The 27,125-nt window shown below is 39.3% G+C and overlaps 1 protein-coding gene across 8 annotated transcripts in view; it reads left to right on the top strand.

The window, feature by feature from the left end:
* The first annotated feature begins 1,027 nt into the window (after nucleotides 1-1,027).
* The window catches only part of LOC137274044 (F-BAR and double SH3 domains protein 2-like), a 94,256-nt gene continuing 68,158 nt past the window's right edge, over nucleotides 1,028-27,125 (top strand). For all 8 annotated transcript variants that reach the window (XR_010956166.1, XM_067807010.1, XM_067807011.1 and 5 more), the window contains exons 1-2: nucleotides 1,028-1,115; nucleotides 1,216-1,313. Coding sequence is in view for 7 of the 8 variants with exons in the window: in XM_067807010.1 (XP_067663111.1) it covers nucleotides 1,095-1,115; nucleotides 1,216-1,313 (119 nt within the window). In the remaining variant the exon portion in view is untranslated. The remainder of the gene's footprint in view (nucleotides 1,116-1,215; nucleotides 1,314-27,125) is intronic.

Here is a 27,125-nt window from a genome sequence, read left to right as displayed (position 1 = left end):
ATTTGGAATTCGTAAGGACTGAGAAATTAATTAAGAATCCAAAGACTAAATATTTACCTCAGAAACTAGAAACTAAGATAAAAAGACGACTGAATTCATATTGTAATATAATGAGTTAAGTCGTGAACATGGATTTCTTATTTTCTATAATGTAAACAATACTGTACTAAATCCTCATTAAATCATAACACTTTCAGAACAGGTAGACCGTGACTCCATGGGAACACAGCCAAGGGCGTCTTACATTTAAACAACGATATTGCAACGTAATACTTAATAGGGACGGGCCGGGAAATCATGAGATCTGAAACAAAAGGGTACAAACATGTTTTATTTCGCGTGCGCTTATTTCGTTGGTGGTTCTAAAGGCAGACTGGAGAAACACAATTACTGTTGGACGAAGAGATTCCGAAGAAAAGACCAGTAGTGTTTAATGCCTTAGGGACCGTTCATATTTATCACCAGGATTTTCGGGGTGGGGGGTGGGGGGTTAATTCATTTTGTTCACAGAATATGGGGGGGGGGGGGGCTATTTGTTTTGCCCCAAGTATTGAAGGGGGAGGGGGGCTACCAAATTTGTACAGAAAAAAATTAAAAATCCTCACCGACCTACCTCACCCCCACCCCCCACACTTATCTTCATCACAACACACACAGTCATAACATTACCGGGTCGTGACCATCCTTATGAATTCTTCCTTAAAGATATCTCGAAACTATACAAAACAACCAGTTGTATCTTAACCCGTCCAGCAAATGCCATGCATAGTAATAGCTCTCCTGATGAAGTGACACACTGACACATGTGTGTGTTCGAAATAGCATTTATTGTACAATGTGCGATACCCATGAATCATTTACAAGTGTTAAAATCATCTTCAACCGAAATAGATAGCGCCAAAGAAAGGCATTATACGAATGCTTCCCATAATACCAGTCTGATCGTACACATGTACAGGAAGTAGGTACTAATTACCTCCCTCGGCAAAGCTGTATTCTTACCGGAGGAGAAGAACGGAATAGCCTCAGTGAATGGCGGATACCGCAACGATATGTCTTGAGTGATCGGCTTTACGTTATGAGTGAAAACGAAAATGCTACCTCCACCGCGAAAGGTCAGGCTTGTCAATGAAAGCTTTTATTTCACAATCATTGACATATATAGTGGAACTTTCAAAACAGAATTTTAATCCGATTGCTCCAATTTTATTTCAGGTCAAACCAACCGTTGCCTTGAAACACATTCACTCTGAACAAGTGGCCAAACTCCAAGCTAAGCATCAACAAGAATGTGATCTACTGGAAGATATAAGGTAGGTGATGCTTGTTAGTGCATACACTATCTGTGATTATAGAGATGACAACTTGTCATGCATTGCGGACGTTATCAACAACGAGGATGGACAGGGGGGCTCATCAAGCTTCACGCCCCCCAACCTGACAGTCGGGATATGAACGAAAGACGGTGTCCGGTATCGGACGGTACTACAAGATAATATCGGATCACGGATAGCTTGTGTGTTTCACCTATTCCAAATAAACCCCACAGTCGTTACACCAAGGCAATTTGCGTCTTAAATACTGTTTGCTCAGGAGGAAGAACAAGCACTTTGATCTTCGCCCAAGTTTGTGAATTAGTAGTGTAAACAGTGCCACGCGACACGTTGAGAAATAAACTGACAGAGTTGTACGACCATGTGATTGTTACCTCACGCTTGTAGCCGACTTTGTAACCCATTTAAACTACTTGGCTTGGTATTATCGTCAAGGGGAATACCTTTGAAATTGGGTCCCTCAGTACTGAAGCTACGTCCGACAGACAGGACGACTATCCTGTGTGATTGATTTGTATGCGGTCCATATAATTGCATCGTATTTATTGGAAGTGTGATTTGTCATTTGACAACTAGCTTGTAACAGGAGGTGACGTATTGGTGTCGTTAGAACAATGTGTACAATGTTCTGTTTGTGTGGAGATATATATGATTTATTTCTTTAATAACTAGAAAACAATAAATTGAGCCAGACATGTCTAGCATTGTTTTCACATTGTCAAGATCGTCACCATAAGTGTAAAATGCACAATACAAGTGCAGATATTATTATTGCTATTTATAATTTCAATTTGTTTTCTCAGAATGAACTTTTATTGTATTTCAAGTGAAACTGAATCCTATATAATGTAAAGTTATCTTTGGCAACAATACTTAAAAGATGAGAGCACATGGAATACTGAAGACTATTTTGACATGTAGCTTCTGTGAACCAGGAGAGGTTGTACCACGTGATAGTGTTGTTATCTGCCTCATTTGACGACAGCTGCAGGCAGTGCTGTACTTGTTTATATTTTTATGAAGGAAAATCATTTTGAATACATGTAGTTCACAATGGTATGAACACTGGATATTGAGGATCTGGCTGAGGATAAACACTCTGCAACTATAGTTCCTTGCACAGTGCCTCATGTGTTTCCATGGATGGTACTTCTAGTTCTTCAGGCGGTGCCTCTAGTTCCTCAGCAAAGGCTCTAGTTCCTTGTAGGTCACAGTAGCTCATGTATAATCGATGTATCCAAGGAAGAGATTTGTAACTTATTGATATAGTGTTGGGAATTATTGGAGAAAGTAGATTCCCTGCTAGGAACAGCTTAAGCAGATATTATCTGTTATTAGATTGAATGTTTTCCAGTTTGGTAATGAGAGTTTCTACAGTGGGATGTTTTGCTTTTTCCCACAGAAGTTGTACCAGATACAAGACTGGTTGGGCTCTCCCTTCATGGTATTGATGTAAATAGATATAAATGTTTTAAAGTATTTCCGGAAAAGTATTTGTTAAGTGCTGTTTGAGGAAAGTAGCAGAAAATTGATGTGTCGTCACTTGAGCCAATTATTGATTATTTCACAAGCTCGTGACGTAGCCACTTATTGATGAGGACGACTATTGATTTGGATGTAAATATGTTGGAATGTCTGTCTGAACATTCAGGGAACTGTTTTTAATGCAGGATCTAATTGCTTGGAAATGAAACCCACTTAAGTTCAGCAGTCTATCCACCCACAGCTATTTGCTAACACGCTTGAACTTTGTTTCACTCATTCTTGCTAAACCCAGAAATAGACAAAAAGGAAGACATAGATTTATGAGTTGAGCCCAGTTCCATGAAGAAGTGAAGCAGGTGCCCCCAGTAACAACCGAGTGTACATAGAAATATACACTCCTTATTGATGGAGATTGGAGTGATATGTGAATCTAAACATTACTTGTTGTGGGAGATTGGAGTGATATGTGAATATGTACACTGCTTTTTGAGAAAGATTGGCGTGATATGTGAATCTATGAATCTGTACATTACTTGTTGGGGGACATTGGAGTGATATGTACACTACTTGTTGGGTAATGTTGCCATATAGCTGGAACATTGCTGAGTGCGGCGTAAAACTAAACTCACTCAATCATTTGTTGGGGAAGATTGGAGTGATGTGAATATATATACTACTTGTTGGGGGAGACTGGGGTGATACATGAATATATACACTGCTTCTTGGGGGAGATTGGAGTGATATATGAATGTATACACTGCTTGTTTTAGGGGAGATTGGAGTGATATGTGAATGTATACACTGCTTGTTGGGGGAGATTGGAGTGATATGTGCATGTGTACACTGCTTGTTGGGAAAGATTAGAGTGATATGTGAATATGTACACTGCTTGTTGGGGGAGATTGGAGTGATATGTGAATGTATACACTGCTTGTTGGGAGAGATTAGAGTGATATGTGAATATATACACTGCTTGTTGGGGGAGATTGGAGTGATATGTGAATGTATACACTGCTTGTTGGGAGAGATTAGAGTGATATGTGAATATGTACACTGCTTGTTGGGGGAGACTGGAGTGATATGTGAATGTATATCTTACTTGTTGGAGGAGACTGGAGTGATATGTGAATATATACACTACTTGTTAGGGAAATACATGCAGTACTTGTTGGGGAAGATTGGCATGAGATATAAATATATACACTTTTTGCGTGTGCATCTGTTGAGATATTTAAACATATAAACTGTTTATTGGAGATCTGAATTATATGTAAACATACACACTGCTTGTTCTGAAGATTGGTGTGACACCAAAAGATACACAATCACTTGGTAGAATTTAGAATGCCATATACACTCTGATATGATATATTTTCTATAAAGTAAATATAGCAGTTCAGTGACAGAAGCCTAGAGTATTAACCACATAAAGTCTCTTAACTTCTGACTTACGAGTAGAGAAGTTGATGAAAACAGAACTGAGATATATCTTGTATTAAATACATGTTCTGTGGTCGGAAGGATACAAAGGTAGCTTTCAGTGACGTATGACTATATACACGGCTGCACCAGTGCTTCACTTCAGTGGTAGCAAAATACATACATGTATACAGTGTTGTTACAGAGGTTTCTGTAAGTCTATACAATGACTATATGTGAGTGTTTCAGTCCCTGACTTACACCTATTCTCTACCTACTCAGTGTAGCTATTGGAGGGAGTGACTCATGCTGGGGGAATGGACACTCATCTCTGAGTTTTCACATCTACACAAGCTCTCATTAATCCAGGTGTTCAGTGGGGGGTCTTGAGTAGCTGATGTTATTGTAGGACATACCAGGCTTTAACAGACTCAGGAACACAGGTACAACAGAGAACCAGTGGTAGTCCAGTTCTTTCACCCAGTAATATCCCAGTGATGAACCTGTAAATGTCCATTGGCGTAGCAGTAATAATCCAGTGATGATCTTGCAATTGTTCAGTAATGTGCCCATGATGAATCATTTGAATGCTAAGTGTCAACTCTGTGATGACCAGATGGACACTTTGTGATGACCCAAGTGATTGTTCAGTGATGACCTAGTAAATGTTTGGTGATGACCTGGTGATTGTTCAGTGATGACCCAGTGATTGTTCAGTCATCACCAAGTGGTAGCTCTGTGATGGTCAAGCATGACTAATGACCACTCAGTGAATATTCCATGATGACCTAGTTTTAGCCAAGTGATGACCCAGTTTTGGTCCAGTGATGACCTAGGTCTATATTTTTATGTTCACAATCAGCAAGATTCAAGCAGTGTATTGCAGTCAGGGATGTTGATACCTTTAACAAATGATGCGATTCTGGTATACACTCAGACAGCTGATGGATTTAGATTAAATGGAGACAGCTGATAGAGTGTATTCATTCCTACAGCTGAAGACTTCAAGATGTTCATATCTATTTAACCTTGATGGTGTTTCATATTGTTTCAGTTAAAATGTCCTTGACTGTTACAGTTGTCCAGGCTATTGACATATAGAGAGCTCTATATTAAGACCCACAGATGTATTTGTTTGATATATGTTGTTGACGACCATGGTTCTTTACAGTTGAATTTGAAAATCTGAAGGTAGATTCTATAGGAGCTCATCTTCATCTGTCCTTGTGATTTTGTAAGAGCCTCATGTAGTTTATCAGTATTATAATACTGATCAGTACAGTGTGAAATACATCATAACACCTCCATTGTGATCAGTATATTCAGTCTATACCTGCTGTGTGAGCACATTAATCCCATGTTATGGTCTATGTGCCTGGCATATAATGGTGTAATGGTGGCACAGGACCCGCTGATTGGTTGTGTTTGGCAACACGGCACAGTAGGAACTGCTGTTGCCGTGGAGTGTCCACCAGTAATTGACTTGACCTAGATTAGTGCAACTCTGGCTGGATGATTGATTTTGGCTTACACCTAAGATTGTGGCTGTGTTTCCAGAACATCAAACAGTGGTAGAGCTGGTTGTGTTGCCTGTTTCACAATAGGGAGATATGAGACTGGATGGGTGTTGGGTGAGTGAGTGAGTTGGGTTAATTCTGAATTAAACAGTAGTAGAGCTGGTTGTGTTGCCTGTTTCACAATAGGGAGATATGAGACTGGATGGGTGTTGAGTGAGTGAGTGAGTTGGGTTAATTCTGAATCGGTAGTAGAGCTGGTTGTATGGCGTGGATCATAATACAAGGATGTGAGGTGGTATGACTGTAGTGACAGTAGTATGAAGTGAGTGACAGTCTGTCTCACAGTCTCTGAACCACATTGTTTTCCGTACTTCCAAGACCTCTCTGCAGTACTAAAGCCTTAAAAAAGCAAGTCTATATTTCCTCATGTTCAGGAATCTATGGTCTCCCTTGGGCTCCTTTTCAATTTATATGAGTTAGTTTTTCTCTATCAAAATTATATGTATTTAGAGACAAAGGGTTAGATTAGGTGAGTGAGTGAGTGAGTGAGTTGGGCTTATTTCTTCATTAAACAATAGTAATGGTGCTGGGGTGCCATGTCTCACCAGTCTGTAGAATGATACTGGCCTGTAGTATTGAAGCTCTGTCTCTCTACTGGGAAGCTGTTGACAAACTTAAGTGTTAGTTAATCAGGGTTTAAGGTGGAAAAAGGCCAATCTTCTAGATCTAAGGTGTAAGAAATCATTTTATTGCAATCGGATTGTACAGTTGAGCAGTGTCGTGTTTGTGTCTCTAGTCCAGGTATGTGTTGTTTCTGTCACTGCAGGTCTATCTGATATACAGTGATCTTGACTCAATTCCTGCGATGATATCCAAAAGCCTATGTTGTCATTAATGTTAACGGCACAATGTCACTTGTGTTTGTTCACATTTAAAACTGCCCACATTATCAGTTTGTGAACCTTTTCATACCAGATGTACCAGAATATCTGTCTAAGTGAGAATGACGATTTTATGGATATCAAGTTCTTTATTATGGGAACTCAAAGGTTTGGAGTTAATGCTTACTCCTTCATCAGGTAAGCTCATCAGGTGATGAAGGAGTAAGCATTAACTCCGAAACGTTGTGTTCCCATAATAAAGAACTTGATATCCATAAAATCGTCATTCTTGTGTATTTCACTTCTAAATGCCCTTTAAAGATCTGTCTAAGTGGTAGTTGATGTTTGCAATTACAGGTTGTTTACAATGTTGTTTACTGGGAGTAACATATGACCTGGTCGTGTGATGTGAAGTTATGCAAATACTTGTTTATCTACATCTGCTCAGAGGCCAAAGTTTGGCCCTAATTCCGCAGCAGCTATCAGTCAGGATTCTTTAATGGGAATATTCCTATTTCGTAATACATCCAAGGAACATTTGTAATGCTTTAATATGGAGACACATCACAGGTGATCCAAACAAGTGTGTCCGTTTCAAGTTCCTCACAGTGATGGCCATAGTAGAACTTACTATACTGTCAATGCTGCCGGACTAAGCTCCCAACTGTGCTAGGTTGACTACAGCCATGCATGGAGTTTAATGCACAGTGTTGTGTAAAGAGACAAGTGATGACTATTAAGATATCAGGTAAATAATTTCCTGTATTTGTAAGTTTGAAAATCTGTGTGTTTTCATCTATTGTGTGATTACTGTAGTAAGAATGTAAGAGAAGTTCAGCCCTCTGATCTTTGGTTTGCAAGCTTGGACCAGTGACCTCGATTTGATTTTTGATATTGGACCCTTGATTGGATCATTTTCATTTTGATTCTTCATACAAGTTAAAACATCAGATTTCATTTAATATCTGAGTCAGCTTTTTTAGCATTTCTTCTAACTACAGTTCTCATTGGAGAACCAGTCATGTTGAACAATAGCAATGGCTTCACCCAATCACGCTCATGAAACTGCTCAACTTCGAGTCAAAATTACATTCTGACTGTGTGGAAATAATTAAAAATGGTTTTCAAATATTGAATGGAAATAGTGATAATGATTATCTTAAATGATTACTTCAAAGTGACTCTGTGAATCAGTAGTTTTGAAAAAACTGTGTACATTACTTGTTTCAAAGCAAATCAGTGAATCCGTGTTTTAAAAGTGATCCTGTGAAATGCTTGTTTCAAAGTAATCCTGTGAAATGCTTGTTTCAAAGCAATCCTGTGACATCCTTGTTTCAAAGAGTATGCTTCCTTCAGAACTAAGGAATGTCAGTTTCATATAAATATGCAGTTATAAGCCATTCTGTGCTTGGGGAATGAGAGGGGTTGGGGAGGTAGTCTAAGGGAAGGGAGTCACTGTCAGATCAAAGGTTTGAGAGTGCAGATCTTGCCATGGGTCCTCGACTAGGGCGGGTGTCAGCTGCTGGAGGGATATGTTACAAGCTGCCAAGAAAGGCATATCTTGTCTCTCTTAACAACATAAAGGCATATTAGGTCAGTGTTTATGAGACCATGGTATTTAAGGTCTCAGTTCAGTTGTCAATATTCATCACTAACATATGGTTGATGGGGAGTATATATTTCACAGTATGTGAACATGATGAATGGTTGACATTTAAACTGCAGTCATTCCAGTGTAGCCTATGTACAGAATTGTGTGTGTTACAGATAATATAACCTATTAATATTGCAGATTGTGTGGGTTTTAGTGTTGTACTGTAGTGTATGTACAGAATGGTGTGTCATGCAGCTGGTATACTACTGTACTACTAGTACTACTGTGAATGTGTTACAGCTGATACAGTCCATATAGTACTACAGTGAATGTATGTGTTACAGCTGATACAGTCCATATAGTACTACAGTGAATGTATGTGTTACAGCTGATACAGTCCATATAGTACTACAGTGAATGTATGTGTTACAGCTGATACAGTCCATATAGTACTACAGTGAATGTATGTGTTACAGCTGATACAGTCCATGTAGTACTACAGTGAATGTATGTGTTACAGCTGATATGGTCCATGTAGTACTACTGTGAATGTGTTACAGCTGATACAGTCCATATAGTACTACAGTGAATGTATCTGTTACAGCTGATACAGTCCATATAGTACTACAGTGAATGTATGTGTTACAGCTGATACAGTCCATATAGTACTACAGTGAATGTATGTGTTACAGCTGATACAGTCCATGTAGTACTACAGTGAATGTATGTGTTACAGCTGATATGGTCCATGTAGTACTACTGTGAATGTGTTACAGCTGATACAGTCCATATAGTACTACAGTGAATGTATGTGTTACAGCTGATATGGTCCATGTAGTACTACAGTGAATGTGTGTTACAGCTGATATACTCCATGTACTAGTACTGTGAATGTGTTACAGCTGATACAGTCCACATAATACGAGAGTGAATGTGCATAAGAGCTGATATACACCATGTAGTACTATAGTGAATTTATGTGTTAGAGCTGATACAGTCCATGTAGTACTGCTGTGAGTGTGTGTTACACATTCACAGTGTGATATACTCCATGTAGTGCAGTAGTGAATGTTTAAGACTAACAGTGCATCTCTGAAATGAAAATATTTTACAGAAAGATCATTTTTGAAATGAAAAAAAAATGCAATGAAAAGGAGCTCAAAGACTCTCTTCATTATCAAATGCTGTGGTAATCTAGAGTTGTCACCAGAGGGGCTTGAATCTCTGTTTGGATAATATTTTTTCAAAAATAAAAATCAAGACTTTTGCAATCATATATTGTTCTTATATGTTATGATTAATATGTATTTCAAATTTGAACGAAATCGGTGAAGAAATGGATTTTTAAGAAAATTCTACCACTACACTCATTACATAAAATACACAAGGGGAGACATTTTCAATCTGAGAAACCTGACCGAAAACCGGACAGCCTGACTATTTTAACATGTGGTTCAGTCAAACCATATGTTTTTCACAAAACATTGTGTTGAGTTGTAGGTCACTCTTTGACCTTTCTGCTCACTGTATTCAATTTTTCTACCTGCTTTTCCTATTTGTCCTTTGACCCTCGCTATGAATGTGTTACAGCTGATATCCTCTAGGTAGTGCTACAGCAGGGAGTTATAGTTTGACAACAGTGTGTTACACTCCTTGGCCTTGATTTCTGAAGCTTTCTTAGTGCTAAGATGGTGGTAGTTAATGTTAATATATGGCACTTATGACTATCTTAAAAGAACTTCAAACTCTTGCCCCGATACTCCTCCAGGATATACAGGTGTCTTCTCCACCACTGTACCTGGCTCGTTTTACTGCTAATGGATTGTTTTGACACCTGATTACCTACACCGAGATAATGTGTCACTTATGTAGCCGTGGACTGGGTGGGTGTGAAAGAGATACGTGTATATTTTGATGGCGGATGCAGATATTGTTAACAACTAGAGACAGGGTTCAAGCTCAGTTAGCGTCTGCTATGTCCTGCTATTGTTCAACTGTGTTATCAGCATGCCGCATTCTAATGTTTCATGTTCTGTATCACAGTATATTTCACTGGGGTGGACGTGAATATTTCCATGTTCCCTTCCTTGAGTGTGCTACATATTGTTGGCTTCCATTGTTTATATAGGTCGGTGTTGTGGAAATACCTGTTTGTGTCGCAACATGAGGCTGTTAGAGAGGGTATTGCATCATCATCAGTATCATAGCCGCGTCATCTGTGTGAAACAGACAACTTGTGCAGGGCAGTGTGAGTGAGTGAGGATTGTTTTACACTGCTTGTAGCAATATTCCAGTAATATCAGGGCTGGGGACACATTGTGTCAAACCCATGTCTTCAGTGTGATGAACGGACACTTTAACCATGTGGCTGCTCCTCTGCACCCTGGTGCTGGTGCTGGTGCTGGTGCTGGTGCTACTGCTGGTGCTGGTGCTGGTGCTGGTGCTGGTGCTGGTGCTGGTGCTGGTGCTGGTGCTGGTGCTGGTGCTACTGCTGGTGCTGGTGCTTGTGCTACTGCTGGTGCTGGTGCTGGTGCTGGTGCTGGTGCTGGTGCTGGTGCTGGTGCTGGTGCTACTGCTGGTGCTGGTGCTGGTGCTGGTGCTGGTGCTGGTGCTGGTGCTGGTGCTGGTGCTACTGCTGGTGCTGGTGCTGGTGCTGGTGCTGGTGCTGGTGCTGGTGCTGGTGCTGGTGCTGGTGCTGGTGCTGGTTCAGTTAAAGATTAAGAATTAGTCTCTGAAAATATAATTTTGATTGACACAAACAAACCCATTTCAGTTGAAAAGGAAACCCAGGGAGACCAGAGATTCAGAACCTGGGGAAATCTAGACTTGCTCCACTGCAGGGGCGACTTGGTTGTAGGGAAAATTATACGGTTCAGGGACTGTGATACAGACTAGTTCAGTTTTGTTCTCAATGATATACAGTAGCAGGAGTGATGGAATGGATGTTTTATTCTACAGGTTGAGATAGTTTCATGAGAGAGACCTGCGGCTAGAAGTGTGACCTTGACACCCTAGTGGTTGATTACACTAGCAACTATTCATGACATTTTATTGTAAACATTTTGTACCCTTGACCTTCATTAGGTGGCTCTTGTCACCGAGATATGGGTGAATGTAATGGTCAGTAATGTGTTGTAACCAGGTGTGACAATGCATAATTGTAACATATTGTGCAACAATCAGGTTATGTTACAACTTACAGTTACCATGGTTACTGATTGCTCTAGATTGTATGATAAGCCTATGTTATGGTATGGGAGTTAGGATCACCTTAGCACTAAGACTACTGAAAGCCTATGTTATGGTATGGGAGTTACGGTCATCTTAGTGCTAAGACTACTGTAAGCCTATGTTATGGTATGGGAGTTACGGTCATCTTAGTGCTAAGACTACTGTAAGCCTATGTTATGGTATGGGAGTTACGGTCATCTTAGCGCTAAGACTACTGTAAACCTATGTTATGGTATGGGAGTTATGGTCACCTTAGCGCTAAGACTACTGAAAGCCTATGTTATGGTATGGGAGTTACGGTCACCTTAGTGATAAGACTACTGAAAGCCTATGTTATGGTATGGGAGTTACGGTCACCTTAGTGATAAGACTACTGTAAGCCTATGTTATGTTATGGTAGTTACAGTCACCTTAGCGCTAAGACTACTGTAAGCCTATGTTATGTTATGGTAGTTACGGTCACCTTAGCGCTACGACTATTGTAAGCCCATGTTATGGTATGGGAGTTACGGTCACCTTAGTGCTAAGACTACTGTAAGCCCATGTTATGGTATGGGAGTTACGGTCACCTTAGTGATAAGACTACTGAAAGCCTATGTTATGGTATGGGAGTTACGGTCACCTTAGTGCTAAGACTACTGTAAGCCTATGTTATGGTATGGGAGTTACAGTCACCTTAGCGCTAAGATGACTGTAAGCCTTTGTTATGGTATGGGAGTTACGGTCACCTTAGTGCTAAGACTACTGTAAACCTATGTTATGGTATGGTAGTTACGGTCACCTTAGTGCTAAGACTAACGTAAGCCTATGTTATGGTATGGGAGTTACGGTCACCTTAGTGCTAAGACTACTGTAAGCCTATGTTATGGTATGGGAGTTACAGTCACCTTAGCGCTAAGACGACTGTAAGCCTATGTTATGGTATGGGAGTTATGGTCATCTTAGTGCTATGATCACTTTGAACAGTAGCACCGTAGTGATGACCTGTGAGGTGGTGTTGTACGATGGTGTATGAGCGTGGTACAGGAGATGACTTCAGGTCAGGTGATGAGCTCTAGTCTGTTGTATGATAACGGTGGTGGGGGTGAGACTGACTGACAGGTGGCTGGCTACAGCAGTTATATATAGCAGTGATCAGCTTCTGGCCTGAATAACCTATCAGGAAGATCTACCAGACACTGTTGAAGTGATACACTGTTTTCTCTGCACTGTGCATACAGTCAGGTAATATTTCGGACCACCCGCACGTTTGATCTTCTCCCGACATTTAGTAACCAGAACCTTGTTCACAGTCCCACAGTACACTCACCAGACTTATTTACTATCAAAGCATAGAGAGCTGCAAGGTATGATGTACCTGAGGTTAATGAGTTACCAAGGACGACCATTATCTGACTGTTAGCTCATCTGACCACTGTTTTCATAATCTGCATGTCCATCAGCTGTCATGTCTTGTTAATCATAACATCTTCTTGATGGAAGGCTGTACTGAGGGCTAAGCCCAAGGATGTTAAGTCATTCTATCTTTTAAAGAAGCAATTCTAGATATGGGAAAGCCTAGTGGTTAAAGTGTTCGCTCTTCACACTGAAGGTCTGAGTTCGATCCCCCATTTCCATTTCTTCTATGCCGAACCATGATTTGGCTTGAATACTGCTAAAAGCAGCGTAAAACCATATTGACTCACACCCACATAACCATGGTCAGTAGCAGGAGTGTAGTATCTTGTAGGTGCCAATCTTGGACTAGTTGGGTTGGCGGATTAATGACAAATGAACGTAATGTATAATGTCAATAATGTTGTGTTAGATCCTTTGTTGACATGACACTGTGTAATGATTTTTCTTAAAATATCTGTTGACGTAATAGTTAATAGCGCAGTCATGACTGAACACAGTATTGTTTGTTTAATTTTGTAAATTTAGGAGATAATCTGTGAAATAAATCAATTAAATGACTTTGCCCTAATTTAGTCGCTGGATGCGGGAGAACTGATTACATGTATTAGCAGAGGCTTGTCAGAACATCCATATTGATCAGTGATAAAGTCTAATGTTGAATAGATAACTAACCCTGACAGTAACAATTAAGGTGATTTACTGGATTGATTTATTAAAAGCTTGCTCATCGCTAATCAGGTAACACCATGAATAGTATATGCAGGTATATAGAGATATATGTGTGAACACCATGTGATGTAGACCACAGCGAGATGTAGACCACAGCGAGATGTTGACCACAACAACGTTCAGACCACAGCACTGTGTTGGTGCAGTGCTCACAGATGTTCATCACCGTGGGTGTATGAGTTATGCCACCTGTTACCTCAAAATAGACACGCCTACTTCTCATTGACGGCTGACAACCTATATTGACATTCTCAAGAAAACAGTTGGAAAAGCTGAGTTTATGTTTTACTTTCAAGTGCATATTTGTTGTTCACAGGAACAGTTGAAAGAAGCACCTGTTTTAGGTTTGTCAGTGCAGTTTATCACAGTACTCTATTGTACATTCAGTCATTGTAACACATAGGCTTTGATGCTATATAAATCATACTGGCCCAAGATAAGCATATGTAATATCTGTCAAGGTTTGTAGGCTAAGCAGCAACACTGTGACTTTGTGGCAGTTTATGTCACTATCTGTCAGTTGCTCTGCATATTCCCCCTCAACTGCATTGACAGATTAGCTATAGTATCATGGAACAAGGTGTTGTTAAACTTATTTCGAGTGGTATTTATAGGTTAGTACATGTATATCTTCACTGTATCAGGACCTGTGAAGATCCAGGTTAGAATACTGGGCTCACTTGCACAAAGCGATCTTAGTGCTACCATGATTGTAACTCCCATTTTTGAACATAGGCTTAAGATAGTCGTAGCGCTAAGATTGCTTTGTGCAAGTGGGCCCTGGTCTTCAGTAACCCCTGCTTGTTGTAGGAGGCGACTAACGGGATCGGATGGTCTGATGGCTTGCTTACTTGGTTTACACATGTCATCGGTTCCCAATTGCACAGATCGATGCTCATGCTGTTGGTCACTGGATTGTCTGATCTAGAGTAGATTTTTTACAATATTACTGAATTAAAACTAAATTCACTGTATCAGGAGGGAAAGGCAATTGATGGATAATTTAGCAATGTAGACGGACATTTTAGTACCAAATGGCCCCAGAGGGCGAGGAATGTACACCTAAATGTTACAGCAATCATTACCAATAACGGTTAGGTTTAAGTACTAGGTGATAGACTGCCAGACAATTCCATTGATCATGACTGTTTCTTCAATCCCCTGTCTAGTACTGATGTCGACATTTTCTGCTCTGATTGACAGTACATCCAGGTTTTGTATGAACCCAGGTACAGTCACCTATCTTAATACAGTGGACTCTGTATATTCTGACATTTGAATTATCTGACACTCTGTGAATTCTGACTTAAGTTTTAGGTTCTGGTAGCTTTCTTCTATATTATCATCATTTAAAGATTGAATTATCTGGCATCTGTTCATTCCGAATCCTGAGTGTATTTCTCAATGTATACAAGTGGTGAAAAATGATACAGTCTGTTATATGCCATGCCCATGATGCAGTACATCAAAGACAACATCTGTATCACAGTACATACCTAAATACATAGTCTGTCGTACAGACCCTGAAGCAATTATATATCCTAGAAAGCCCACGCAAGTCTAGAAAATGTGGCAGTCTAGATTTTTTTAGCTTCATCATGCATCTGAAAATGAAGAAAGTCGCAGGGCTCCATTTCATTATATTATTTATTTTTTTTAATATGAACTTTCTTCAGTAAAATATGTTTCATTTCAGAAGCTACTTGTTAGTCTACTAAGTACATACCATCATAAGTACATACCATTCATCATAAGTTGTAATGTGGAAACAGGTGAATGAAGACAGAAATTGCTCAGGAACCAGATACTCTAATATTTCCTGGTTGGCTATAAATAGCAGAATCTGCTCAGTCCCCAAACTTTAATATTTCCCCCTAAAGCATCCCTGGCCTAAACTTAGAAACCAATGATTCATTCATGCTTGTTATTGCTAAAAAGGAGAGGATTCAAACTGATCCACTGAACCTGTTGTTTTTGGACACCAAACACATCACACACATATTATAAGGATAAGTATTTGTTTTGCACATATTTTATCAGGAAAAGTGTAGTTATGTACACATAAAATAAGGACAGTATAGTATTGCACATGTTATAAGGACAAGTATCATATTGCACACTTATTGTAAGGATAACTTAATGTAAGGATAAGTATCTCATCACTCCCATATTATAAGGATGAGTATCGTATCGCACTCTTTTTATATGGACAAATATCATATCGCGCACATGTTATAAGGATAAGTATTGTAAGGCACACATATTGTAAGGATAAGTATCATATTGCACATATTTTAAAAGTAGCATTATCTTATCACTGTCTCTCAGTATTGTTATATCTCCACTGTATACATAGCTTATACTAATTCTCTGTCCCAAAAAACAAACACTGTGAGCCAGTACAGAGTGAGAGAGTGAGTTTAGTTTTACGCCGCACTTAGCAATATTCCAGCTATATGGCTTTGGTCTGGAAATAATGGACCAGACGAGTCTATACCAGACAATCCAGTGATCAACAGCATGAGCACCGATCTGCGCAATTGGGAACTGATGACATGTGCCAACAAAGTCAGTGAGCCTGACCTCCTGATCCGGTTAGTTGCCTCTTATGACAAGCATTATCACCTTTTATGTCAAGCATGGGTTACTGAAGGCCTAATCTACCCTTGGACTTTCTTGGGTCGACAGTACAGATGTATTGTAAATTTTTGTTAATAAATTCCCTACTTTTCGTGTAACTTGAATATATACAGGAAATGACCACGTGTGCCCAGTTCATGAATACAGGAATGTCAACTACGTGACCTAACAGCATTTGATTATGTGTCTATATTCTGCTTTGTTGCCATGGTTACAAGTTTGCATCAATATGCTGATAAACATTTTGCAGTAAACATTTGTGTGATGAATTGAATGTTTATTGAATATCAATTCCAAGCACAGTGAAAGAAATATGGCTGCATCAATTGAACATATGGCTTCCAGTACAAAACAATATCCATGGGTTTATCATATTTCACAGAAATATCACAGAGGGGTGAGAGACCCTGGGACAGACACACACTAGCTCATGCTTCATTTGTGTCACAAAATACTGCGTTTTCTATTGACATAAAAATTGCGTTTTTCAAAATGTTCTTGTCTGTGGGTTAACAACAATTTTTTGACGTCTTTAGAAATCTGTTATCTATAAATATTCAAGCAGTTAACCGAGTATAGCAACAATTTTGGGGCTATTAGAGTATTCTATAAATATTCAAGATAATATATAGTTCCCAGTGGCCATATAAAGCTGTTTGTGTAACAAAAATTAGCCAGGAATAGTCATTCATTCAATTATGTCAATAAATATTCATGGTTGATGTGAACAAAATAGTTTTTAATCTTAAGTTTTGGTGTGCAATTGTATGATTAAAGTAAACCTGAATCTATCTTTTATAAAAATAATTACATTTGAAATGGTCCAAGCCATGTGGAATATTTAAGTAATTACCATAATGCTGCATTATACTCGATTTATCTCGATTATTTCTGATATTTGCTAATGTTCTGCATGAACCTTTTCCTCCCCGTGAAGCATTCAGATTGTATCATGTTTTCAAGTTGATTCTCTGCGACAGCTTATTTATTAAGTGCACATAACATGCATTTGTGTAGATCTCATGACAGGTATTTTTTACATTTTGACAAACTGATATATAGTAAATTATGGTTATAACAGACTCAAAGGTACTACTTTTCTTTGTTTGTTATACATGTGCTTTTATGTTTTACCCCCCAAATGTATTTATCTGTTAATTCATTGAAAGCAGGGATGTTGGGGTAGCCTAGTGATTAAAGTGTTCGCTTGTCATGTCTAAGACCCAGGTTCAATTCCCTATGTGGATACAATGTGTAAAGCCCATTAATGGTGTCCCTGCCGTGATACTGCTGGAATATTGCTAAACACAGAGTAAGGCTAAAACATTCATTCACTCATAATAAGCATGTTCATTATAAACACAGTGTACTGTAAATAAATAAAATGTAATGAATAAGTTGACTATTGGACGATCTTGATAAGGTGCTGATGTTGATTCCAGACCTGTCCTCATTCAAGGTTATGGCCAAGTGTTTTTAGTGCGAGTCACTGTTCGTGACTTTCCTCTTTGACTGTTTCTATAATTAGCGCCAATTACTTTGAATGCCACAGAGAAAGAACCCACAGAGAAAGAACCAGGATGGCAGCTCCTCTTGGCATGGTATTACCACATACAGTTACCAAGTGCCACCTTATCTGGGAAATTAAATTTGTCCCTACCAGTTGCTGGGTTTATGAAGGAACAAGCTGCTTTCCTGCCCTAGTTTAAATTAAATGTTATTTTGCTCTTTTTAAAATGACAAACTTGATTTTCTAGGACCTTAGGTTATGCTGCCAGTAAACAAGCTGTATTTAACTCTTGCAAGTTGAGTTTGCAGGTAACCAGTATTAGATGGTAGAATGATTATAATAGAAGGTTTAAAGGATAAAAGGGTTCAAATATAAGGATTGGTTGGTTGAAGATGTAGAATTAAAGAATCAGATGGTAGAAGGATTATAATGTAAGGATTAAATGTAGGAGGAGAATAGAAGGTTTAGATGGTAGAACTTACAATAGAGGAATAGATGGTAGAAGGATTACAGTGAAGGATTTGACGGTAGAAGGTTAAGAACTGAAGTTTTTTTATGGTAGAAGAATTAGAAATGAAGAATTAGATGACAGAACAATACAGTAGGATAGGATGTCTAAGGCTGGCAATATATCATGGACAAACACATGCTTGAGTATAGAATGGATATCAGTGAGAGCAAACTAGGATGCCCTTAACTCCAGAATGTTAAGACATTGCTAACAAAACAGACTGACATCCACCAGAAGGAGGGATGTGGTTATAGTACTATCCATGATACTGTGTACAATAAGGAACCTGGCACTAGAGACCAATATGGACACTTGACACCTACTTATGCCTAAGTGATTTCTTTGAGAGGTTTTATCAGATTCTCACTGAGTCAGCAATTTATTTGAAGTCTTTCAGCTACTTGGGAAGATTGAAGAAAGGAGATCCACATTTATATGATATACTTATAGTCTAATTAGGAGCTGTGAGGACAAGCCTGCAACTGCATGTTTGTATGTAAAGGTCTACTTTTGGGTGAATATAGGGATGCTTGGGCATTGTCCTACACTTTGTTTTTCAACACCTCCAGTGTGTCTTCATTGACAGTCATCAGGTTTCCATTGCTTACCTGTGAATGGATGCACTCTGTGTGAAAAGTTTAGAGTTTGATTCCACAGCACAAGGCTGATGTGTTCAGACATGGGACATTAATTACCCGTAGTGTTCTCTTAGACTAACACTTAGTCTCTGAAGATAAATTTTTTTTATAGTAACAAGCAAACTCATTTTAGATTGAAAAGGAGTCTAACTGAGATTCTGAACCTGAGGAAATCTTGACTTACTTCATGTAAGGCTTTAGGATTGCAGAAAGGGGTTGGCAGAAGGGAAAATAATGTGGTTCAGGGACTGTAAGACAGACTAGGGTTCAGTTTGAGGAGGTAGTCCAGAGAGTCATGTCCAGATCCATTCCTGGAATCAGTGAGGAACCTTGACCTGTGGCCCTGTCCTCTGTGACCCTGGCTGGCCTAGATGCAGTCAACTCACAACATTCATAAGCCATTCATGAGGCCTTCAGCAATAACTCGATTTGGTAATTTGTCTTGAAGCTCACAGACTTAAAAAGGGAGGTTGAGGTATTTATATTAGAGTGTCATATGAATGTGACTGTTCACATACAGTAAACACAAAACTCTATATACATACAACCAGATAAACACTTGTACATATATGGAATCATACCAACATGCTATTGTCGCATTCAGCGATATCTACATGAGTACACTCATATCTATCAGCTTAAACACATAAATCAACATAATGTGATATGGAGAGGTAGTTCAGTGCTTAGAGTGTTTGCTCATCGCACCGAAGCCTCAGGTTCCATTCCCCACTTGGCTACAATGTGTGAAGCGCCTTTCATGTGTCCCTTACTTTGCTGGAATATAGCTGGAATATTGCAGAAAGTAGTGTTAAACCAAACTTGCTCTCTTATTTACAGTGATACCTATATGCACCATGTAAACTGTTTACATTGTATGAACTGAAAGAGATGAAGTTTGCTCTTGTTACTGAATATGTAATCATACAGGATATGGTTTGCATATGACAGATGTGAATGCAGGACTTTTCTAAGGAGTCGGATGGAAGCAGTTTATCAAGAATGTATCTGTGAAAGCGACTTTCATCTGCACACACTAGGCTATGCCTGATTATACACTGTATGCCTACAAATTCAGGCAGAATAGACACAGACTCACCACTGCCTTCTTGGGGATGAATATTATTAACACCATGCAACTTCAGTTGAAGGTCAAAGATTGTGCCATGATTTATATTGTCCCACAGGAAATAATGGTTCCCTACAACAATAAAAACCACCATCTGTCGGCATTATCAAAATATTTATGTCTCCTCTTGTGAGCTTGGTTGGCAGTTTTCTCTGAATCATATTTACACCTAACTGGTAGTTACAGTTGATATTGAAAGTAAGCAGTCTTATGGGATAGGCCTTGTCCAGCACGGGGAATAATCAATAGCTGGGCTCGGAAAGTTTCCGTCTTCTCACTTCAGTATCAGCTGCAATTGACCAAAGGCTGGTTTTTCCAGTCAGCCACCTAACACTGAAGTACTTACTACTAACAGCAATCTGCTGGTCTCAGAATAGAAGCACTCAAGCACAGAATGGAGGGCTGCCTCCCTGACCACTTTCAATCTATCAACTATCTCATCGCTTATGGCCTCCTTCCTCCCTTTGCATCACAGCAGTGCGAGATGGTTTACTTTGAAAAGCTGCACTCCATTCTGGTGCTGCAAGTGTTCACACAGGCTGAGCAACAGACTTCCAGGATAGGCTGCAAAAGGGTTTGGGCTAGTTAAGCGTATGTATGAGCCGGTAAAGCATTATATAAATTGTTGGTTTAATCAGTTGTGATGAGTTTAAGTTTGGAATGAAATGGGGCATTTTAGTGTGATTTTGTCGTAGTAATTTTTGTGGGCGGTGCTTAGCTTGCAGTGCTTTGTAGTGATTTGTCGCTAACTGCTGAGTGAAAAGTTGTCAAAATTATTTCCAACTGCTATGTGTGAACTTCCAGTATATCCATGGGTTTTCCTTAGCGTTTATACAACATCAGTAATTGAGGGGACAACAATAATATGCATTTCCTACCTTAGCTGACACATTCCAGCAGTCAATAAACACAATTTCCAATGTCAGATATACATTAAAAGGCGCGGCTGCACAAACTATGTGATGTCAAAATCCGATCAGTGATGTGAGGTCACCAGTTTTCAAATGCTTCCATAGGTTTAAAATTTTGACAGGGGTTCCCCTCTGAGACAGTCACGTGACTTTCACCTGACATGTAAACATTGCAGAGGTCACTTCACATTAAGGTTTACGGGGTATATTTAAGATATCCTTACATTTAATAATTGATATGCTTTCAAGAAAAGGATGCAAACATAAATTGCAGTATGTTTACAATATGTCCAAAGTGACGCTTACCTTTGGAAGCTTCACATGAAGCATTTTGTCGGAGCTGATGCGAGGAAATTCCTTTTGTTAATTCTGCATTATATCGCGAGAAACCATGAACAAAATGGACGTTCGAAAATAGGAGCGGTTCTAAAACAGGTTACTCGACGAAAACGTGCTCATATAAAATAAATCAAAAGAGAAATATTTATTACCATGATTTAGTTTTTCTCTAAAACATCAAATATGGAAAACACACAAGAAAAAATGCTGATGATCCACTTGCAATCTTGTGATATTAAAGAATATAGATGCAAAAACCACATTGCCATGAGTAGCACAGTAGGCTGAGAGGTGAACATTATTGTCTCCCTTTCCTTCAAAGATCTCCTAGTCCTGGGTTCAGATCCTAGATTACCCCAGTTTATGGTTCATGATGAGTCAACACCTTATTCAGGGTGGGTGTTTGCAGGGCAACATTGCGACAGGTATTTGTGCTGCCAGTCTCGCATACACCCTCTTGGAGGCTGGTGAATTGCCCAGCTTATGGGAAGGATGACCATTGTTCCCAGATATTTGGCATGTAAGTGGGCTATTTCACAGTGAAGATGGTGTCTTAATGTCCCCACTGAACTCATAAAAATGGATTGATCATAATTGACATGTGCTGCAATCAATAGCTAGATGATCTTGTGTTGCCTTGATGGATACACCAAGATGAGTATTTGGATCTTCTGTTTTAATAGATGTTTTCAACAAATCGGGTGTTAAGATGTTGTGTTGGATGACCAACTACTTCCGATAGAGTGTGAGGATAGTGTGTTGTCTCAATCTTGTATCATGCGTGTAATCCAACTTCCTACACAAGCAGCTGCAGAGCGCATATCCGATGCGAAAGAAATTGAAGCATCTCTCAACTGCACAAACCATGAGACATGATAGAGAAGAGGTGTGGAATTAATTGTCCGCACCTTTGTCATGGATATGTGACATTTGAAGCGGGAGCCGCTCAGCAAGGAGACTGGCTGTGGATCCCGACAGTTCGTCAACTCAGTATGCACCGATCACTGCCCCTAATCACTCCTTGCTTAAATCAGTTAGAGGTAATTGCAAGGATTTAATTGGGCAACCATTAATACTTTAGGAAAGAAAGGGTTCTGTTGCTGAATGTCAGAGCTGAGAATGGTAGGGGCTTGTCCAGGAAGATAATTCTGCGGAAAGAAAAGCAGTTGGAGAAGAGCCAAACTACTTATAACTCATTCATTGATGGTTGGGTCATGTGTGCATGAAGTGTTTTGTTTGTTTTTACAATGGCTGGTTCATGCTGGTCGAACTGTTGACAGCTGGGTAAAGAAAGATCAGCTTGCTGTTGATGGAGGGGGTGGTTTGAAGATGTATGGATTAATATATGGATTGGGATTCCAGTCTCACGTATATAAAAATAGGACAAAATGTGGCGATGTATTTACATTTTAATCAAATCTTCAGAATTACTTAAGAAAGAAATAATGAAGTTTGGTTTAGGCCATTATGCATATGAATTGAGGATATTTACATCATGCTCATGTAATATTTGAATTTTTTTCACATGTTTAGTGGCTTGATGGTTGATCACATTTAGGTTTTTTTGGAGGGGAGCTCAACCATCAGTTTGCACATTTATCACGAGAACCATGTTCTGGTCCCAACACTCACTCACTCACTCACTCTTTGCAATGCTAATGCCCCAAGTAAAGCAAATCTAGATTTCTCCAGGATCTCTAGTCTCCCTGGGGCTCTGTTTCAATATATATAGGTTAGTTTCCTACTATCAAACTTATATATAGTCAGAAACTAAGCATTATGCTAGCTGTAGTGGTATGTTCATAGAACTACACATGAACCATAGACCCAGATTCCTGACAATGTATGTGTACTTTGAAGTGTTTCCAAGGAAATGCTTTCATTACTACAATCAATATTGTCAGATTTATTAAGTTGGGTCAATTAAGAGCAATTATCAGTGACAATACAAGCCAGTTTAGAACCGTATGACCCCTGCCTCAACACACAGACATCTTCTCATAGGGGGAGGGGGGTGGGACACTTCACATGATGAAATTAGATTTATCATGTCCAGTTTGACAGTATTACCATAGTAACTACTTCAGGCATGGGAGTTCCCCTAGAGGTCATCGGGCCCTCCGCTTCCAGATCATCTCTCTCTGGCCAAGGTTGTGTCGACCTGGGAATCAGCCCGATTGTACCAATGAAGTAACCCTTTACTCCTGTTATATTGATAGGGCTGGTATGGGAGTGAGCTTATCTGTCAATATAAGCCCAAAAGTAATCATTAGGTTATCATGTATAACAACATGGCTGTACTTTAACTGTAGGTGTCTCTGGGGACTCATTGGGGTATTATGGATAATAGTTGTTCAACAGCCATCTTATATTGCATCTGATATTTACAGGCTGCCTTTGAAATGAACATGTTGGGAGAATGTATTAAGATTATATTTTATTATCACAATTCTTTTTCTATAGTGCGGGAGTATCTTATTTTCAAAAGACATTCACCAGAGGATCATTCTGAAGTTCATCCCAAAGCTGTTTATTTCTGAATGACCTTCAGATTTTCTGACTATGTATCAGTCAATATGTTCTTGTAGTTTATAGTCAGGATATTCTCTCTGATAAAGGGTCAAGGACATTGTTTTGGAAGCGAGTGGGTTTCACAGTGTGGTTCTGTGGTAGTGTAGGTCTAGGTTAGTTCCTTATGGGAAGTGGAAACACTGCCTCTATGTGTTGATGGCCATCTTTGGGCAAGTAGTCAGCAGCTGAAGGATTCCTGCATTGTGTGGTGATGGTGATGTTTCAGATACTGTTTGCCTGACGTAACAGCAACTCAATGGCTCTTGTAGACCTTACCTTTTCAAATGCTGCCTATGACAGACTCATGCTTATTTGGAGATAGTATCTTTTCAAATACTATTTCCCTACCATAACATGAACAAGAACATCCCTGAAATGTGCGAAGACAATAATTTTTTTATTTCCCTAACATAACTTGAACAAGAATATCCCTGAAATGTGCGAAGATGTGTGTGTCGCTTATCATACTAAGTCTGCTATTTCCCTTAACATGACAGCAGCTAAAAGACTTCTGCATGATGTCGAGACAGTGACATTTATAAACTGTTTCCCATAACAAGACAGCAACTACTGTTGACTCTGACTCATAGATTGTCACCTTGACAAAGTGAGGAATTATTAGACTTTAGTGACTAACAACAGCAGCAGAAACATGTAATTGGGTGTCGGGTTTCACTCCAGATATATATAACATAATTACAGTCATAACCTGACCTATTGCATCATGGTATACATGTGTTGACAGATTTGTCTCTGGAATCAGTATTTCAAATTCATGCCAGCTGTGTTGAAATGACTGTTGTCTGAGTGTTGTAATTGTGTCTGAATGGACATGCTTCTTCACGCTGAAAATAATTTGTTGATTTGCTGATGACAAACTCTGGTTATATAACTGTAATATTGCTGCCTACAGACCATGTCTTAATGTTGCTGTGATATTGCTGACAACCGTTACATAACTAATATTGAGCCTACAGACCATGTAATAATGTTGCTGTGATATTGCTGACAACCGTTACATAACTATAATATTGCTGCCTACTGATCTGTGCATGAGTTTGGTTTTAGCAATATTTCAGTAATATTGTGGGAGGTCACCATGTAAGGAAACGAACCCTAACAATCCAGTGATCAACAGTAGGAGCATCTATTGTTGATCACTCGATTAAGTGGTCCAGACTGGCATATTCAGAAACTATTTGTTAGTTTATCTGCTGTGATATACCCGTAATATAGCTGCCCATGAAGGGGCAGCATTAGGTTGCTGATATGTAGCTGCCTTCACAAGAAGAAATACTCGTTCATTCATGGAAGGCAAGCTTGTTACTGAAATCTCAAGAGTGGTGTCCCATGCTGGTTGAATGCTGATTTGACCAGTCAGGAACAGGGGAGATCTGTCCAGAGGGACCACAATATGAAATCATCTTAATACTCAATTCAATTTTAGCATAGATTTCACAATGTTTTGTCTGCTCCTTGAGTTGGCTGATGGAACTTCACTTTGGATGTGGAGACATGACTTCATGTCTGGGGAGAATTTCCCATTTTTGTGATGACAGCAGACGTCTGAGTTGAGAGAAAGATGACCCAAATGAAGTAATCCAACCTAATCCAGTTATTAGCAGGTTAATATTTCTTGTTCTTGTCTGGCTAGAATTAGACGTGATGGCCGACCACTGGAACTGAGGAAAATGTTACCTCCTGAGACTGGAGAGTGATTGTTGTTGTAGACGTGGCCTTATGATTGAGTGTGAAGAGAAAAAGATTGTAAGTGACTGAGTTGAATCAGACAAGGATCAACAGGGCACTGTAGTGAGGTAGGGAGGTGGGGTCAAAAGAGCTCTATATGGTGCAGCAGGCCGACTGAGGTTGAGTGAATATTTGAATGAGTGTGGGAGTATCTGAACGAGTGAGTGAGCAGATAGTTCCATGCAGCTGTTACTCCAGTAGACAAACTCTTAGTCTCTAAATATATGTATAATTTTTATAATAACAGATTAATTGAAAAGGAGACCAAGGGAGAGCAAGGATTCAGCATTGCAGGGAGGTCTTTAGACTAACAACTAATCTCTGAAATGAACATACTGTACTGAAAAAAGTTCATAGTGAAAGGAACTGAAATGAATTGAATAGGAACCCTCAGACTTTCTTTTCTAAACTTGCATGGACTTTCCTGGTTATATTAACTTCATGGTTGGTACAAGAGTCTAGGAGGGCTTGGCAGCAGAGAAAATGAAGTGGTCAGAGCGACAGGCAGACTATTTGAGTTATATAAATTCCACTTATCTAAGTGATATAATTAAACAATGGTTAATATCTTGAGCAGTTGTCAGTAGTCATCCAGATCATCGTTTCCTTTTCGGTCTTCTCTTGATGCCTCCTTTGGTCCATTGAATCTCTTTGCCATTGTTACTAAACACCTGATTTATTTGATAAACGTGGAGAATAATGGTCATATTAAGCTAGAGAATAACAACTTTGGTTAAAAACTAAGTAATTTCAACAAACATCATTTAGGTACATATGTTGTAATAAGAGTTAACTAATGAATTATCAATGTACATTAGATGCTGTAATTACACAGTTGGCATTACCCAGGTACTAGGTGGAAGAGACACTAACAACTAGTCTCTAAAATGGACATATTGTACTGGAAAAAAAAGGTTCAAATCAAAATGTATTGAAAAGGAGCCTTGAGGCTTTCTTCATTTTCAGAGACCCTGAAGCTGTGCAAATTTAGACTTGAGTGGCTTTTCTTGGATATATTTGCTTCAGCGTTTGCATGACGGACTAGGTGGAGGACTGTTCCTCTGTTCCTGCCATAACTCACTCATTGACGCCGTCACATAGGTATTACTTCTGATTCATTAGCCCTTGCGACTGAGCCATGGGCAAGGACAAACTCTGACCTCTGAATGTTGACCTTTATGGGGTAATGGCAGTATACCCCATTTGCCTAGACAGTACCAGTCTTATCTTGGTTTAGCACTTACAACAACAATTCAGCACTCAGGATTACGGATTAATTCTTACAAGTAAACCTACTTATAGTTTGTCCAGACACAAGAATATTTAGTAATTTGTCATTGTGAAATAACAAGACGGCAGATGTAACAAACTCACTGTGTTCACTGGTATTATGGAGAAGGGCAATGGTAATCAGTGGTGTCGTAACAGCCTGTGTGTGGTTGTAGTGCGCCAACTTACTCAGCTGTGTGAAGCATTTAATGGACGATAAACAATTCATGTCACTTTTGTCTGATACTTTTAAGTCTTCCAAACAGTCTA

This window comes from Haliotis asinina, chromosome 2 (genome assembly GCF_037392515.1).
Source record: "Haliotis asinina isolate JCU_RB_2024 chromosome 2, JCU_Hal_asi_v2, whole genome shotgun sequence".
Taxonomy (NCBI): Eukaryota; Metazoa; Mollusca; class Gastropoda; order Lepetellida; family Haliotidae; genus Haliotis; species Haliotis asinina.
Note: the sequence above shows the minus strand (reverse complement) of the source record. Positions and strands in the feature narration are given on the sequence as shown.